The 16,726-nt window shown below is 45.5% G+C and overlaps 1 protein-coding gene across 1 annotated transcript in view; it reads left to right on the forward strand.

Moving 5' to 3' along the window:
• TENM4 (teneurin transmembrane protein 4) overlaps nt 1–16,726 on the forward strand; it is a 397,674-nt gene that overhangs the window by 255,245 nt on the left and 125,703 nt on the right. The window contains 1 exon segment of the mRNA XM_058545514.1: nt 5,336–5,536. Coding sequence (XP_058401497.1) covers nt 5,336–5,536 — 201 coding nt within the window.

A 16,726-nucleotide genomic window follows, 5' to 3' on the forward strand; every position in this document is an offset into this window, starting at 1 on the left:
GATTTCCGGATGATAGGAGGAGTGTTATCCACAAGTAGTACGGAGGTGCTTTTAAGAGTGCACCCTCTGGAATCATATGTAGGTTTGAGTCCTGGCTCTGCCACTCAGTTCCCTCATCTGTGAAATGGGAATTCCTTCCTCTGAGGGCCGCTGGGAGGATTGAATTAAATGACCTGTGTAAAACACTTAGCTCAGAGTCTGACACATAGTAAATGCTCCATAAATGTGAGCTCTTATATTGTTAGTATTATTCTGGGGACATTTGAAGCACATTTCCTATTTCATCCACTCACTCTATCTAAGGTCTTTTAAAATGGATGGACTTTGCCACTGAAACTGATGGACGATGTTAATAGCCGTTACCTCTCAGTGTCTACCATCTAGGGCCCTGGCACCTTCTCCAGTGGGTGGAAGAGGCTCAAAGGAGAGCTAGTCTTCTAAACCCATTTGGGATTTAACAGATAGCCCCTCTCAAGGCTTCATTTTCTCTAAAAAAAAACAGAGACTATAACGGACCCATTTTAAAAGAGTGGGGACAGGAAGGGATTAGTGTCTAAAAGCATCCATCTTGTCTCCGAGACGGACTGTCTGTAAACCCCTCGTGTGGCTGGAGATCCTGATTCAGACCTATTAACGTTGATGGGGATTACTCTGGGCTGTCTGAGAGAGGAGAACGCCAGCCCCTTGAACAAAGGAACTTGGCTTTCTTATCCTGACAGTGGTGACCTTCCTCTGTTTTCCCTTTTCATTTTGGTCACTTGAGGTGAAGACCCCAAGAAGGAAAGAAAAACAAAGAGGGGATTCCTCTTGAAACTGTGGGGCCGTCCCACCCCAGCCCCACCGTGTTGTATGTTCCAGGGCAGGGTGGTTGTCCTTCTCCACGTCAGCCGGCCCTGGACCCTGCCCCAGCAGAGTGCAGGCTTACTCACAAAGAGAGAAAAAAGTTGTTTAGCTCTTTGATTTACGTTATCATTTGAAAAGAAATGTTTTCACTCCTGCTTTCTTTTCTGAGGAGGGCCATCTGGTACTGATTCCTTTTATTATTTCTGTTGCTCTGGTGAAGCGTCATTGCCTGGTCCTTGTGTTTATAATGGGGGTTTCTCCGGGCCCTCGTTCTCCCTCTGCCTCTCTCCCCTTCCCCCCTCAGCTCTGTTCTAATGGGTTTCACTGTGTTTATAAAACATCAGCTAACAAGCTTACTTTTTCTTCTCTCTCTCCCTCTTCCTTCTTCTGAAGTTTATTGCCCCGTATTTTTTGAAGCCTGAATCCTGCCAACAGGACACTTGGAGGGAGTTGGGGGAGGGGCAGAAGAGAAAAACTTGGGCCTTTTGCAGTGAAAAGTGAGACCCTGTGTTTTGGGTCCTGAAGAGCGTCTAATAGCTTGTCTGGTCACTGAAGTGTAGAACATTTTAGGGAAAAAGTTGTGTTTGCAGCCTGGCCATGCAGGCCTCATCATTTCTTGCCAGAAATTTTGGCTTGAATGGCAAGCTCTGCAGAGTAAAAAATGTAACTGTTTGGCACCTCTTCTAAGAAACTAAGTTGTCTTCTAAACCAAGTTCAAACCACTTCCCTGCCAACTTCTCCCCTACTCCTTCAGCATAGAGCTCCCCCACCCCAGGCCTGCTGGCTCTTCCCATGTTATGCACAGCTCTGCAAAATAAATCTCGATCTATCCCAGTGTGATGGAGACCATTTTAATCCCATCCTAGAGTTCCTGTGACCCAAGAGGCCCGGAAAAGGGAGGGCAGATCCAGAGTTTACATAGGACCTCTTTGGCAGAGTGTCATCGTGGCATAGATAATGGCCCTAGGTTTAGGGTCAGCCAGGACAATGTCCTCCTGGCAGGAATCTCAGCCAGTTCAGCTAAGGTTTCCAGAGCTTCCTTCCTTCGAGACGCAGTCCTCTTTAAAATGTCCCTCGTGCTCCACACTCACGTTGCCAAGTTGACCTTCAGAAGCGATGATTGATGATTGATTGCCTGGAGGTAGCCTCTCATCAGTTCCTTCTGATCGTGGTTTCCTGCCTGGACCATCTTCTGAGAGCGTGGGACTCACTTTGCTGGTCCCCAGGTCCCTATCGGACTTACTATGTCTGAGGAAGAACAGGACCGTGACGCCAAGGGCCTCTTGCTAAACTTGGCACCCTCTCGCTTTGCTCGCTAACGGTGCAGATTTATAGATTCAACCTCGGGGGCGCCTCAGAGACAGCTCCAACCCAAAGCTGGAGTCCCGGCGCTCACAGAACGGGAAATGCCTTTATAGGCCTCGGGATAGGAATTGCTGAGTTGTTTCCTGTCAAATTAGAAAGCTCTCTGGATCTAGGGAATTATCATAGTAGCCTAATGGGCCGGAATAATCCTTCTGAGGTTCTGAGATCTGAGACAGGTCATGAAAATTTATCACTATTATTATTTTTATTATTTTTAATTACCGGGAACTCTGACAGGTCATGCTTTCACCATTATTAAATGGTGTCCAGAGACTACAAGAGAAGAGATTCTTTGCCTTCATTTGGCTTTATTAATTCTCCACTTTGCCCTATTTCTTTCTTTGTTTTGTTTTGATTTCTATTTTTTAACCACTTTATGTGCTTATGTCTGTATACATGTATGTATGTATTTTTGAACCACTAAAATTATAGAGGAAATAACAAGAGATCTGTACCAGGAAAGAGTGATTCAAACTTAAGCTATCTCCACCCACCACTACATGATCTTTGGCAAGTTACTTAACCTCTCTGTGCTTCAGTTTCCTCATCTGTAAAATGAGGATAATAATGGTAACCACCTCAAGATTGTTGTTAGAGTTAAATGAGATAATGTATATAAAAGTTTTAATAATGAAATATGGCACAAAAGAGGAACTAAATTAATACTAATTTCCCCCCCCGAAAGCCCCAGTAGATAGTTGTATGTCATAGTTGCACAGCCTTCCAGTTGCTGTATATGGGACGTGGCCTCAGCATGGACGGAGAAGCGGTGCGTCGGTGCGCAGCCGGGATCCGAACCTGGGCTGCCAGCAGCGGAGCGCGCGCACTTAACCGCTAAGCCACGGGCCGGCCCAATGCTAATTGTTATTATTGCTGTTTTTGTTGTTATCATTATTATGTTTTTAGCAAATGGTTACTCCTGCCCTCTGATCTTCTTATTTATCATTTAGGTCGTTAAGTTGAACTTCTTTAAAAACCTAAACAGTAAAAGGGCTTTCTTAATAAGCTGGTCCTCAAAAAAAAAACACTTTGTTGGGGCTGGCCGGTGGCGCAAGTGGTTAAGTGCGCATGCTCTGCTGCGGCAGCCCAGGGATCGCAGGTTCAGATCCTGGGCGCACACCCACACACTGCTTGTTAAGCCATGCTGTGGCCGTGTCCCATATAAAGTAGAGGAAGATGGCCAGGCCACGATGTTAGCTCAGGGCCACTCTTCCTCAAGAAAAAAAAAGGGGGGGGGGCAGAATTGGCATCAGATGTTAGCTCAGGGCTAGTCCTCCTCACAAAAAAAAAAAAAAAAAACACTTTCTTCCCAGAATGTTGCCATTTGTAAAGTCTCCGCCCATTTGTGTCTGTGACTAATAGACCCAGGCCGGGTTTCCCAGTCTTTTGTCAAACATCAAATATACTGGGTTATAAAATTTAATTGATAAAGTAAAAGCATGTCTGAATTATAAATGAGCTCTGACCACAGTTTGCCCAAGTCATGCTACTGAATGTCCTGATAGGATGGAAAAATAACTTCATTGCAACAGTTTACAGCTTATACAGGCCTTTCAAATCCTCAGTATTTGGTCCTTATAGCAACCTAAGAGGTAGGTCATTTTACCGTACCTCCGTCATAGGTGGGAAGCTCAGAACAGGTACATGATTTGACCGTGGTCACAGAACCAGTACATTTTGTCCTGTGACCCTTGAACCTAGGACTGCAGAGGTCAAATGCTGAGTTCTTTCCTCTGCAGCACAGGGTTTCCACATGAGCTCCTGTAAGGAGGAGCCTGACTCGCGCACTGCGGCTCCATCAACACTCCCTCAACATCCAGCAGCTGCATGTTGGGCCGACCAGGACACCACTCTCCCCTTACAATCGCAGAATGAATAGAATCCCCTGCATCCCTAAACCGCAAGGCTGATCTAACAACTTTTCAGCTGAGTCCAAACACGGACTAACCTCCTTTGCCAATTCTGTCTTCTGTCCACTGCCTTTTGCACTTTCCATGTGAACTGGAGCCACGTGATAGGTTAGCCCACAATACTCTTCTACTTTTTCTGTGCAGTGCTTAATGGAAGATTTGAGGTCTCTGTTAATTTTGTGTGGCCCCATAACTAAAGCTTTGATTTAGGAAAATCAGCCCCAGTAAGAGAAATATCATTGGCTTCAGAATCACACAGACTTGTCTTCAGATTCCTATCTGGCAGGGTTTAGCTGTATGATCAGGCAAAAATTATTTACCTCTCTGAGCATCAGTTTCCTCATCTGTACCTCGCTGGGTTACTGAGAAAACTGAGTCTGATAATGTAGTAAAGCACTTCCTATAATGCAGGCACAAAGCAGGTGACCCATGCTGTTGTCCTTCTTTCCCTCTTTCTGGGTTGGTCTCTTGAGACCACTTTGACTTTGGGCCCTAGGCGCCCTGCAGGGGTCACTTGGTATGACTTAACAGCTGTATAGTTCACCCACCAGGAGTGGAGATGCTGTACAAAGCCACCATATATAATTTTAAATAGTCATTGATATGTTTGCCCTCTGGAAAGTGAGGCTTGAAAGTTTATATCAATCACAAGAATTTTGAGATGATGATAAAATCTAAAGGAATTTAAGTGCAAAATAAATTCTCATTTAAATTAAAGAATTTCTTTGTTTTAGTCCCACATTCACAAAAATGAAACTGCATTATTAAGTGGTAAACAATAATAGCTTGTTCTACCAGGATTTATTGAGTACTTCCTGTGTGCGGGCACTGTTCTAGGAGGCAGAGATACAGAAGTGAACAAAACACAGTTCTGTCCTCTATTATTGCAGTTATTACAGACATAAGGAGGCACTGGGTGCTGTGTTAACGTTGATATGTATTTCTTACTCTGTCCACCCCACAAACCAAGAGGTAGGAATTGGTATCCACATGCTACAGGCAAGAGAACTGAGACTCAGAGAGGTGAGTCAGGAACCCAGGTCTACCAGCCAGAGTTATGGCTCTTCACCACACCAAGTAGCCTCTCCACGGGAAATCTGTGTCCTTCCACCAGCATGTGTGAAGCCCCTCCACTACAAAGTGTCGTCGTTTGCTTGAAGAAGCCTCACCTTTGCTGATCAGATGCTTATCTGTGTTCTCTTTCCTCCTGGTCACAGTGGACTGCATGGACCCCACATGTTCTGGCCGAGGTGTCTGTGTGAGAGGCGAGTGCCACTGCTCTGTGGGATGGGGGGGCGCCAACTGTGAGACACCCAGGGCCACATGCTTGGACCAGTGTTCGGGCCATGGAACCTTCCTCCCAGACACCGGACTTTGCACCTGTGACCCAAGCTGGACTGGACATGACTGTTCTATCGGTAAATGCGGGGAGAAGAGGCGCACGGTGTGAATGGAGGGAGGAGGTTTCTGTTGTAACATGTTCACCATTCAGTCCTGATCGGTGCCCTGACCCTGTTCTCAGTCATGTAACAGTGGGTTACCCATGTCTTTGAATGCTATTCTTCTTTCCCTGAACTCTAGCCTTCAACACCTCTACTCTCAGATGGGCAGAGGATTCAAAAATCATATCTTCACATCATTCCTTCCATAGTGGTGGCCTTGAGATTCAAAACATTGCCCCTTGACCATGTTAGTTATAATTATGGAAGTGTTTCACTGAAATCTCATCTCTCACATTAAGATGTGAAGCAAGGCCGTAGGGGACTGTGTGCCTCAGTGAGATCTGCAGGGATGGGGCTTTACAGAACTCATGTCCCAGCTGTCAAACACTTTGGTTTCACCCATCCCTCAGAATGAGGTCCAAACTCACTCTAGTATTTCAGATTCTTTGTGATCTGGCCCCATCTGCCTTTCTGGCTGGATCCTCTGCTAGACTGTCAGTTCCATGAGGATAGCAAACATGTCTTAGTCACCCCTACATTTCCAGGACTCAGCATAGGCCTGGCCCACAGCAGCTGATCAGTCAATATTGACAAATACATGAATGTGTTCATGATTGAATGTGTTCCTGATGGTGGTATTTGGTTTACTACAGGGTTTATACATATAAAGTTCAAAGGATAATTATATTGGCCGCCTTCTGTTTATATCTAGACCCTCTCAAGGTGAAGATTAAATGAGAGCATACACAAATCACCCAACACATTATTGGTATAAAGTAGTATGTTCACTTCTAATATCTCGTTTAAACAGTGTCCACTGCTTAAATCCACACAAAAACCTTGTGAAAAAGGCGTCATCATCCCTGTTCTACCAATTTACACAGTACTTTACTCAGTGAATAGTTATTAGACACCCACTGTGTACTTGGCACTCTTCTCATCAGAGGGGATAAAGAAAGTCCCCACTTTTGTGAGCTTGCATTCTGGGAAGGGGGTGGGGAGCCAGCAAACAAACAAGTGAAGAGAAATCAACTGGTAAAGAAGCTTAGACCCAAAGAATTTTTAAGTAACCCTGCCGAAGGACACATAGCTAAAAAGTGATAGCATCTCCAGCTCCCTTTTTTTACCCTAAATCACTTTCCCCATCACACCATGCTGTTTAAACAAAGTGAAGCTCAAACAAGCTCATTATGTTGTGCATTAGCATTTCTGGTTGTGATCAGGAAAGATGGTCGAGACCTTTGTCAAAAATGAGATCCATGCAGCATTTGTGCCTCCGAAATACTTTGAATTACCTTTCCCATTGAATGGAGAATTGACGTGCAACATGCAGCCTAAATTGGACTTTTATCCTTGTTTGCAAAGCTCACGTAAAGACATGATTGCAAACACAGATGCGCAGGATCTTAGGAATAATTCTTTTTATATAGATCTGTTTATGGCAATATAATAAATGGTCCTCTTAAAGCTACACTGGGTTATATTGCTCATTATATGGCCACAAAGCTAATTTATGATAGGTATATAACTGTCTGTGCATTGTTAATCCTTGATGAAACTCCACAGCCTCTGGCAGAGGCAGGTATAACTTTGGGTGAGATCACTAAGTATTCTTTAGTTGGCACTGTTAAAAAGTGACAACAGAACCATTGGAAGGGACTCTGACTAGAATTATGAGAGCTCATCTTCCTCAACTCTGTGTATACCACTCCCCATAATTGGTATCACACGTGTATGTGGCCTCATGTGCAAAAGCAAAGGAGCTCCAAGGGAGAGAAGAGTCCCTGAGTCCAACAGACCTGGGTTCAAACGCTGGCCCTGCTACTTACTAGTTATAACTTTGAGCAAGTTACTTCACCTCTCTAAGCTATAAAATGGAGAGAGTACTAGTACCTACCTTCTGGGATTATTATTTGGAAAATTATTATTTGGAGAATTATTTAAGATAATGTAAAAAAGCACTTAGCATGCTACTCAGCCCATGACATGGGCTCAGTAAATGTTAGCTATTGTGATTATGATTAAAACACCCATTGGTGAGAGCCCTTGACATTAACGAAGACATTTTGTAGAGGCAAGATGAAATATGGCCTTTCAGAAATCTGGATTATAGTTTTTAAATCTCTAACCTATAACTGACTAAAACAGTGTCATGATTGCCACAAGGCCAGGAATTTTAAAAGATGACTTCAAAATGACTGTCTCCCCTCGCAATAGTAATAAGTTTGTGTTTGTTGAGTGCTTCACAGCATACAAAGATATTTCTCACACACACACACACACACAACACAACAACAGCCCATGAGGCAGGGTGGTGGGTGTAGTATCATCTCCATTCTCCCACTGAGGCTCAGAGAGTTGCAACAACTTGCCTAAGGCACGCTGGTGCTGGTGCATGACGTGACCAAGCCCAGAGTCAAAGCCCAGCCTGGGCCCAGGCCTAGCCTGCTTCCCAGCACTCCGTGCTGCCTCCCCACAGGCCACTGTATCTCCTCAGCTGTTGCTTCCCCTCTGGAAGCCAGTTTGAAGGCTAATGAAACCACACCAGTGGTGGTTCTCTCTCTGCATCCCCTACTGTATAGGCGTACCTGCCTGGGCTCCATCCTGGCTCTGCCACATGCTCACTGTGTGACCTTGGCAAGGTACTTGACTTTCTTGACTTCAGTGTCCTTATCCAAAAGGTGGAGATGAGAATAGTGCCCTCCTCAGAGGGTTACGTGATCATTAAATTACAGAACGCATGTGTGCGCCTAGCACAGTCCCTGCAGAGAGTGAGCACTCACATCTTTTTCCTACCTCCTTTCCAAGGGCACTTTCACTGAATGGAAACTGTTTGAAAACTATTGAGTTTTTGCCGTGAAGCTGTTATTGACTGGATGCCTCAAGCAACTGTCTTTATGTCCAGGGAGTTAGCTACAAAGTCGAGAACAGGCACTGGACTTCGTTTCGGAAAACCTGCTCCCCACTAGTTGAATGGCTTCAGCAAGTTGCTTAACCTCCCTGACCTTCAGTTTCCTCTCAGGTAGAATTACTTATGGTATTGTGGTGAGGATTCAGTGGGAAAATATAGGTAAGATAGTTAACGCGGTGTCTGGCACAGCTCAGACACCCAGCAAACAGAAGCTCTAGCCACATTATTTGTGTTGTTTGCTCCTGCCATGGCAGGGCTGGCAGAGATACTGCCTAGAGCCTTCCCATGAGGAGCTGCAGGCCAACAGACACATCCTAAGTGATCCTTGCTCCATCAGCACTGACTACGGGTTGTGGGTTGGCAAATATGGACCCCCGTCATCTGTCCTTCCTAGGAAGGAGGACTATTTCTTCTCTGAGATGAGTGTCTTGCTGTTTGGCACAGAGAACAGGATTTAATGAAAGCAGCTTAAATCAACATGCCCTGCGCTCAACAACCAGCCTGTAATGAAATGTGAGCTGACAAGTTCCCCAGCACTTTGGTTAGGTTTGTGGAAACAGTGAAGTCAGATTTTATACATGTGTTTACCCAGGCCCCTGAGTTCCCAGCAACTTGGCTTTCAGGCTCATCTCAGAAGTTCCTCCTTAAATCCAGCCTCATTCATGTAGTCTTCCTTCTTGACAAACCACAGAAGATAACTGTTTGAACAGATTCCTGTGGCCTGGAAGAGCATGGATTATATGCTCCACCCTCTACACCCAAAGCATCTCTATCCTCAACTCTGGGCCCAGTGGAACCTCACATCCTCAGTCATTGGGGTTTGGGATTGTGGCCATGATGGTGGTGGTGGTGGTGATTACTACTGCTGTTGTTTTACAGGTGGGAGAGTTGGAGAGGGGAAACAACTTGCCCAAAGTAACTCAGCTAATCAGTAACAGAGTTCAAATTAAATCCAGACCCCTTGTTTCCGAGTCCTCAGCTCTTGCCTCAAGCCCCCTTTCCGTCCAAAGACAGTTCCCTGTCAGTAATCTTGTCTTTCTTCCTGATAAGCCAAAGGATGGAGCGTTAACTAAAGAGCCATCCATTTCTTCCAGCTTACCATGTACCAGGTACTTACCTAAGAGCTTTACAACCATGATCTTAGTTAAGGTTCATAAGAACCCCGTGAAGGAAGCATTACTAGTTCCATCTTCCAGATAAGGAAACTGAAGCTCAGAGAAGTTAAATTCCTTGCCAGCATCCCCCCATTAGTAATGCTGGCAAGGAATTTAACTTCTCTGAGCCATTAGTAAGTGGCTGAATCCAGATTCAAACCAAGCCTCCAAGGCATCTCCTAAGCTCTGTGGTATGCTGAGCAATGTGCTATAATCATGCCTCTCTCTTGCCAAGCTCTGAACTCCATAAGGTCAGGGTCTATCGATATTGCTAGAGCAGGACCTGTCCCACATTAGGATCTCAGTGATTATGGAATGAATGACTGACATAGTGAATGGTTAAGGAGGAGGGAGGGGCTACACCTAAAGGCTCTGCCCAGGAAGATCCCAGCTTACTACCAGACAGACAGTCCAATCCCTTCTCTCAGGGCTCCTCCTACTCCTCTCCATCCCCCCTCCCCCATACACACACACACTTACACACTCACATAACACTCTACAGGGCTAAAACCAAATCCCTAGGCTCCTTCTCTGTCACTTTCCAGACCTAGCTCATGTTAATTTCGTGTGCAGTGCCAGCCAGCCAGAACCCCTCCTGGACAAGAGCTGGCATCATTTCACTTCCTTCAAGCCATCTTCCCCAGGGAGCAGCCCTGCTGGGCCAGATGCCTCATCAGCTTTTGCATAAAGTGGGCCCCACGCTCAGCAGCACTGCAGAGCAGAAGGCCTCCTCCCATCCCCCCAAGTGCTTTAGTTGGCTTTTCATCCTCTTGGCTCAGAGCTGCCTTAGAAAAGGGAGAAGATTTAACCTCTTTGAGATGGTCCTTAAAATTGGAAAAGCCTACCTTTCTTTCAGAGCCTAATGACTTCTAAAGAAGATTTCAGGCTCTGTGGCATTTTCCAAGATACCATTTCAAACGCGATCTCTTAGACTCTTCACTTGCCCCTCCGTTGGCTCTCCCTGGGGTCTTCCTTCTCCCCACCCCCAGCCCAGTAGCCTCTGTCTTCACCCTTATACGTTCATTCCTCGTTTCCACTGCTCTGTGAGCTCTCTCTAATCTCATTTTCCATAAATGACTTTTATTTGAGAGGGTCCTCTCACTACGTTTTATTCCTTTGGGTTGCTGGCTCAGAGAAGCAGTACATGGCAGAGATTCTGCCTGCAAAATGCTCATGCTGATGGTTTATGATTCTTATCATTTCATTGCAATTGGGTTTCATGGGATAACAGGTGGAGATGTTTTAGAGATTCAGTGGTACAGGTTTGGAGGCAGCATGTGCAGTCAGTAAGAATTGCACGGAATTTGGAGTGGGACCAACCTAGGTTTTCAAGACTGAGTTTACCCATAGAATATGGCTAGTAATATCTGCCTTGCAGGGTTGTTTTTCAAATTAGCTTTAATATGTATGTATAAAATGCCTAGCATGGTGGCTGGCATTTGGTAAGCACTCAGTAAATAAAGTATTAGTGTATATTTTTAGAACACATGATTAAATCTAAATTAGCCAAACAGTCCTTAGACTCTTAACGAATTTAAGATTGAGGGCAGTATTTATAGTGAAAGTTCTGAGCCAGAGACCTGGATTTGAGTTTATGTGACCTTGAACAACTCACTTTCTCTCTCAGAGGCTCAGTTTCCTTGTCGTTTCTGACACTTTGTACCATCCCCTTCCTCCAGCCCCCGACGCTTGTCACTGAATCTAGATGAAGAGTCATTAATGTGCTGGCACATTTATCCCCAAACAATAGCTGAAGGGCCACACAGCATTAGCATCATCGGCCTCCTCTCAGGATAATGAGCTTCCTGAGCTCCATTCCAGAGCAGAGCACAGCCTCCACAGAGCACCCCAGGAAAGCTCCAGAGCCGCACCCGCCCCTGACAGGCACCCACATCCACTTCATTCACTCGTGAACATTTCTGGCCTCCCTATTTGCCAGGCACTGTTCTAGGCACTAAGGATCAAAGACCCACAGTCCACTTGGGGAGCAACACCTAGTTATGCAGCATGATTAGACCTCTGACTGATGTGTGTACGGTGGGGTTTGGGAACACAAGGGAGGAGCAGTGAGCTCGACCAGGAGAGGGGTAGGAGAGAAATCTGGGAAAGTCTTCTCCAAGGAGGGCACTTCGTGAGCCTGTTGGTGAGAGGGGACTGAAGGGGGCTCCCTGGTGGCGAAGGAGAGGAGGGCAGTCCAGACAGAGGGAACAGCATGTGCAGAAGTACAGAACTGTGCAAGAGCATCATCTGTTTGTAAAGCCCTACCATAGTCTGACTGGAGAGTAGGAGTCACGGGGGTGAGTGGAGAAAGTAAGACCAGAAGAGTAAGCAAGGTCAAATCATGGAGTCCACTGAATGCCTTGCTGAAAATCTTGGATTAAAAAATTTTTCAATGCACGTTGGAGGTGTCCCTTTCAGACTCCACATCAGGGCTCTTTCTTTAGCTCTCAGGTCAACCTGACCAAGGTTCTACCTTACCTCAGGGGCACCTTCTAGGATTCAAACTCAGATCCACTGAGCTTCCAGTTTCTTCTCTATGACTTTCTTCCCCTACCAAAAACAAAAGCAAATTACAAAGCATAATTAATAACAATTACGACTGGATGGACAGGGAGTAGAAAAGCTCTGTTATCAAATTAAGTCACCATGGACAGAAACATAAACCCACTGCTTTAAAAAAAATAATAAACTGAAAGTAGCAACAGGGTTAAAAAAGAATTAGAGCTCTAAACATAGCAGTTGCATTAGTGCTAAATTTTGAAAACGGTAATTCAATTTTATTTACGAGGCAAAATATAATTACATTTAAATTCGAGGGAACAGAATTTAATTCTTATTAATGACAGAAAGACTGAGTGAGATGCTTTCATGCCAGAGAAATTGTCTTCTGTTCATGGATGGGAGAGAAAATTAGATTCAGCGTTGAGCATTCTCCCCTGTTAACAAGTCTCATTTGTGTAACCAGAATTGTTCCCTCTCTGAGAAGCATTAACTTCTCAGCCCAGAAAGCACAGTACCGACATCCAATTAAATATCAAACGGAAATGATCTGGCTGGGATATTTCTGTATAGGTATGTTATGGGAGGAGAAACTCAGGTTAGAATTTCACCCAAGGAATAATATACGCTGAGGCTTAACATTTCCTGTACCCCTTCCCAACAGCAAGTGACAGCCTGAAATCAAAGTTGAGAATAATAAATATCTGAGAAATTGATGCTGCGGCAGAGAAAAAAGAGGAGGTGTTGGAGGGAGGCAGAAAAGAGCCCACCAGTTGTCTGGGAAGTCACGTGGAGGTTTAGACACAGTGAGATGGTCAGTTCCTAACATTTAATCAAAGACTGGGAAATTGGGCCCAGACAGGCGTACTACTAAATACTGCCATAGTTAAGGTTGATAACCCAGGAGCTGGCAGGTCTGTAATTTAGTAGAATTTCCCCCAACAGCCCTGGAGCATTTTCTATCAGAATTGGAGCTCTTCGGTATGCAAATATAAGCCCTCCTGAAATTGGGCTTCAGCATCAGGTTCTTTTTGGATGCCCAAATTGATATCTTATACAAAATCTCTGGTTGTCTTCCTGAATCAAACTGCTGGTATGATAATTTGTAATTTTAATACTAACTATGCTTTGAATGAAAATTTTATTTACATTTTACAGAGCTCCTTCATGTATATGCTTCATGATTTATTCAAACAACAAATACATAAGCCTCTAACGTTGCAGATGGTGTTATTCCCAGGAAACCAGGGTTCAGAGAGCTGGAATGACTTCCCCAAAGACCCTCTGGGAACATGAGGATTCAAGTCTGGCCTTCTCTGGCTTCAGAGCCTGTGTTTATCCCCTGCATAACTCCGCCATTGGCTGTTACCAAGGTTTATGCTGGTACAGTCAATGAATCAGGTATCAGGTTTATAAGATGCCACTTCATTTGGTACCACTTCCAGGAACCACGTAAATTGGATTATGACTATAGTATACCGGGCAATACTACAAGGGTTCAAGGAAAAGAGCCATGGCTTTCAGCTGAGGTGATCAGGGTGGCTTCTTGGAGGAAGTGGGATTTAAGATGGGTAATGGAGTTTGGATTTGAGTTGGCAAAAATAGAAGGAAGAGGCAAGCCCTTTGCAGCAGCCCATTGTGGAAGGCAAAGATTTGCAACATATACAAAGATGGCATGAATCATGGCATTTTCTAGGAAAGACCAGTAGTTTGGAGTGGCTTAGCTTAGGATATTTGTGGCGGTAGTGAGAGGCAGAAGAGGTGAGGAAGGTAGCAGGCATCCGATCACGAATTGCCTTGAAGGGGTTTAGGTTTATCTGTCAGTGGGAGCCACTGAAAAGTTTCCAGCAGAGTTTCAACATGGTCAGGTTGGTTTTAGAAAGCTCGCTCTACTATTGGCATGCAGTTTCAGGTGCCAGGGGGACCTCTAGGCAGAGTTGTCCAGGGCAGAGTTAGATAGATGAGCACCTGACTGGGTGGAGAGGTGGGCCTTTCACGAAAGGGTATCAGGGCCAGAGGTCCTTGGGAAAAGGATTTAACATCAGCTGTCTCTTCAGTTCACCCAGTTGGGCCGTTTCAGTGGGGTTTAGGTAGCGTTCCATGTCTGGCTAAAAATACACATCCCAGTCACGTTCTTTGGCTTCTCTGCCCACCAGCCCTTTCCTGGCTTGTTATCCTTCTGCAAAGTCAGACCCTATTTGGAGGCCTCCTCCAAGCTAGGTTTGAACTCCTCTAATCAGGAAGCCAGAGACCCTCCAATTAAGATGAAGAGCAGTGGCTTACTACAACTTCTTGTGATAGGTGCTTCATAAAGCTTGAAATTCTAGTCCTGGGGGCATAGGTGTGGAAACTGCTCTGCACCAACATACTGGAATCCACTTTTCTGCTTGGTTTGAAAGCTTTCTGAGTTCCTTCAGTGAGGTGAAAGGCCATGTGGTTTCCAAGGCTCATTAGCTCTCCGCCATCTAGATCTGTGGGACAGAGGCATGACTGGGAGCAGCTCTGACTCTCCAGTGAGAGGGATGAAATTTGAAAAGCACAGGAGAGTGGCTTGGGTTTGGCCTCAATGTCAAAAGGAGACTAATTACTGTAGGGAAGTCAGAGGCTCCTTCTCTGTACCTTCCTCCCCCTCTGGCTTCTTCCTGAAAACCTATACTGAGACTAAAAAGCCATCTGCCCAATTTAGTGAGAGAGGGAGGGAGAGAGGGTCAGTGCTACATTTGAACCAATTTGTTCAAAATATAGGGATATCTGGCTTGTGGAAGAGAAATTTAACTTGTAATCAGCCTACTGTGTACTGGGCATGGTGGCTGGCTTTGTGCTCATTTACACACATAGGTAGACTTGAATTCCTTGAGGATAGGGAAAATTTAATATAATTTCTGAATCCCCAGCCTCTAGGGGTATCTAGCACATAGTAGGTGTTCAATATATTTTTAAATCAATTTTAAGATTCTGGTAGTTAGGTATCATTATCACCATTTTATAAATGACAAAGACAAGGCTCAGAGGTGTGCGATATTTGTTTCCCATGGCTGGGAAGTAGCAGAGCAGACTCTTATACCCAGCTTGCCTGAATCCAAGCCCTTGTTTTGCGCAAAATCATAGAACCTTGAATAGTTACATGGAGCACCCTGCCTCATAGGACTGGAATCTGCAGTACGTGAATGTAGTCAGGAGATACATTTCCTGTGTAAGACTCACTGTGGAATGTAGATGGTGGCAGGGTTCTTGAGGCAACACAGGTAGACTAATAACCCTGATAAAGAAGGGTCCACATAAAGTGCTTTGGCAAGGCAGGAGGTGGAAGCCCCTTCCAGCTGAGGCACCAGAAGGAGGCTTCAAGGAGGAGGTGGCACTGGAGCCACAACTCAAAGCACATGTAGAGTTGAACATGTGAAGATCCGGGTAAAGGAGAGCCTGGACCGTGGAAGCAGCATGTGCAGAGGTATAGAGGAGAGGCCAGAGAGTGTGGTGAGGCCTCCTCTTAGCCATTTGTCTAGCTGGCCCCTTAGATGACTGTTTCCTATGGCAGCCATCAGGTTCTTGCTCAAGTACTGACACACATGTCACTGTGTGGCAAAGGACAAGGCCCTTCCTCTCTCCTTTCCTGTCTACAGAATCGCTAGAGAATCTCCAGGGTGCCTTCTCATGCTCTGACCACCAAAACTGCTCCTCTAAGTTTCCTCCTCTTGTTCTCTCTTACACCTAAAGGAGATCCCCTGGCCAGAACCAGGCACTTCCTGCCCAGCATCAGCTCTCTCCTGGCTTGCCCTCCTTCTCCTTCACTTTCCCCTGTTCCCATGGTCCTTTACCCCCAGCTATTTTCCTTCATCAGTCACAGCTTCCTTGTCTCTGTGTCTTTCTTCCACATCTACCTTGCAATCAGGACCCTTCGAACGACTCACCATCTCTGATCCTACCGCTGGGCTTCTGAGCACTGTAAGCCAAATCCCGTTATGCTCGTGATCTTTAGCCTCTCCTGGGCCCTCTCAGCTGCAATTCTTCTTGTACTTTGTGAGTTTTTGCTCTCATCCCCCAAGGGGCTCTTTCAAACCTCCACATCTGTCCATCTGCATCCTTCTCGGCAGAGGTTCCTACGTCACTGAGAACACTGAGGCCATTGGTTAAGTGCCTTCTCATTGTCCTGGCCTGTCCCTTACACAGGTCTCTGCCTGCCTACCTCTCCCCAGAGGATGAGTGCCCACGAAGTCTGTCCTTCTGATTATGCTCCAGATCCAGTCCTCTCCAGCTGTTGAGAGGCACCTCTGTTGTTCACATCATCCCCTTGCTCCCCCCAGTATCGTCAAACCCTCCCTTCCCCTGGCTCTTTCTAGCATGTAAACATGATATAGTTGTCATATAGTGGGCATATACTCTACAAAAGATGTGCGTGATACTAGGCACATTACATAGTGTTCATTTAAACCTCACATGAACCTGAGATGCTGGTGTCTATACCCTATTTTGCAGGTAAGAAAGCTGAGGCACAGAAGGATGAAGTAACTTGCCCAAGTCACACAGCTGGATGGATGGATGGGCAGTTAGGTGGCCTGGTGACTGGATAGCTGATTAGATGATTAGATGGTTGGGCGGATGGAC

Source organism: Diceros bicornis, chromosome 7 (assembly GCF_020826845.1).
Source record: "Diceros bicornis minor isolate mBicDic1 chromosome 7, mDicBic1.mat.cur, whole genome shotgun sequence".
In the NCBI taxonomy this organism is placed as follows: Eukaryota; Metazoa; Chordata; class Mammalia; order Perissodactyla; family Rhinocerotidae; genus Diceros; species Diceros bicornis.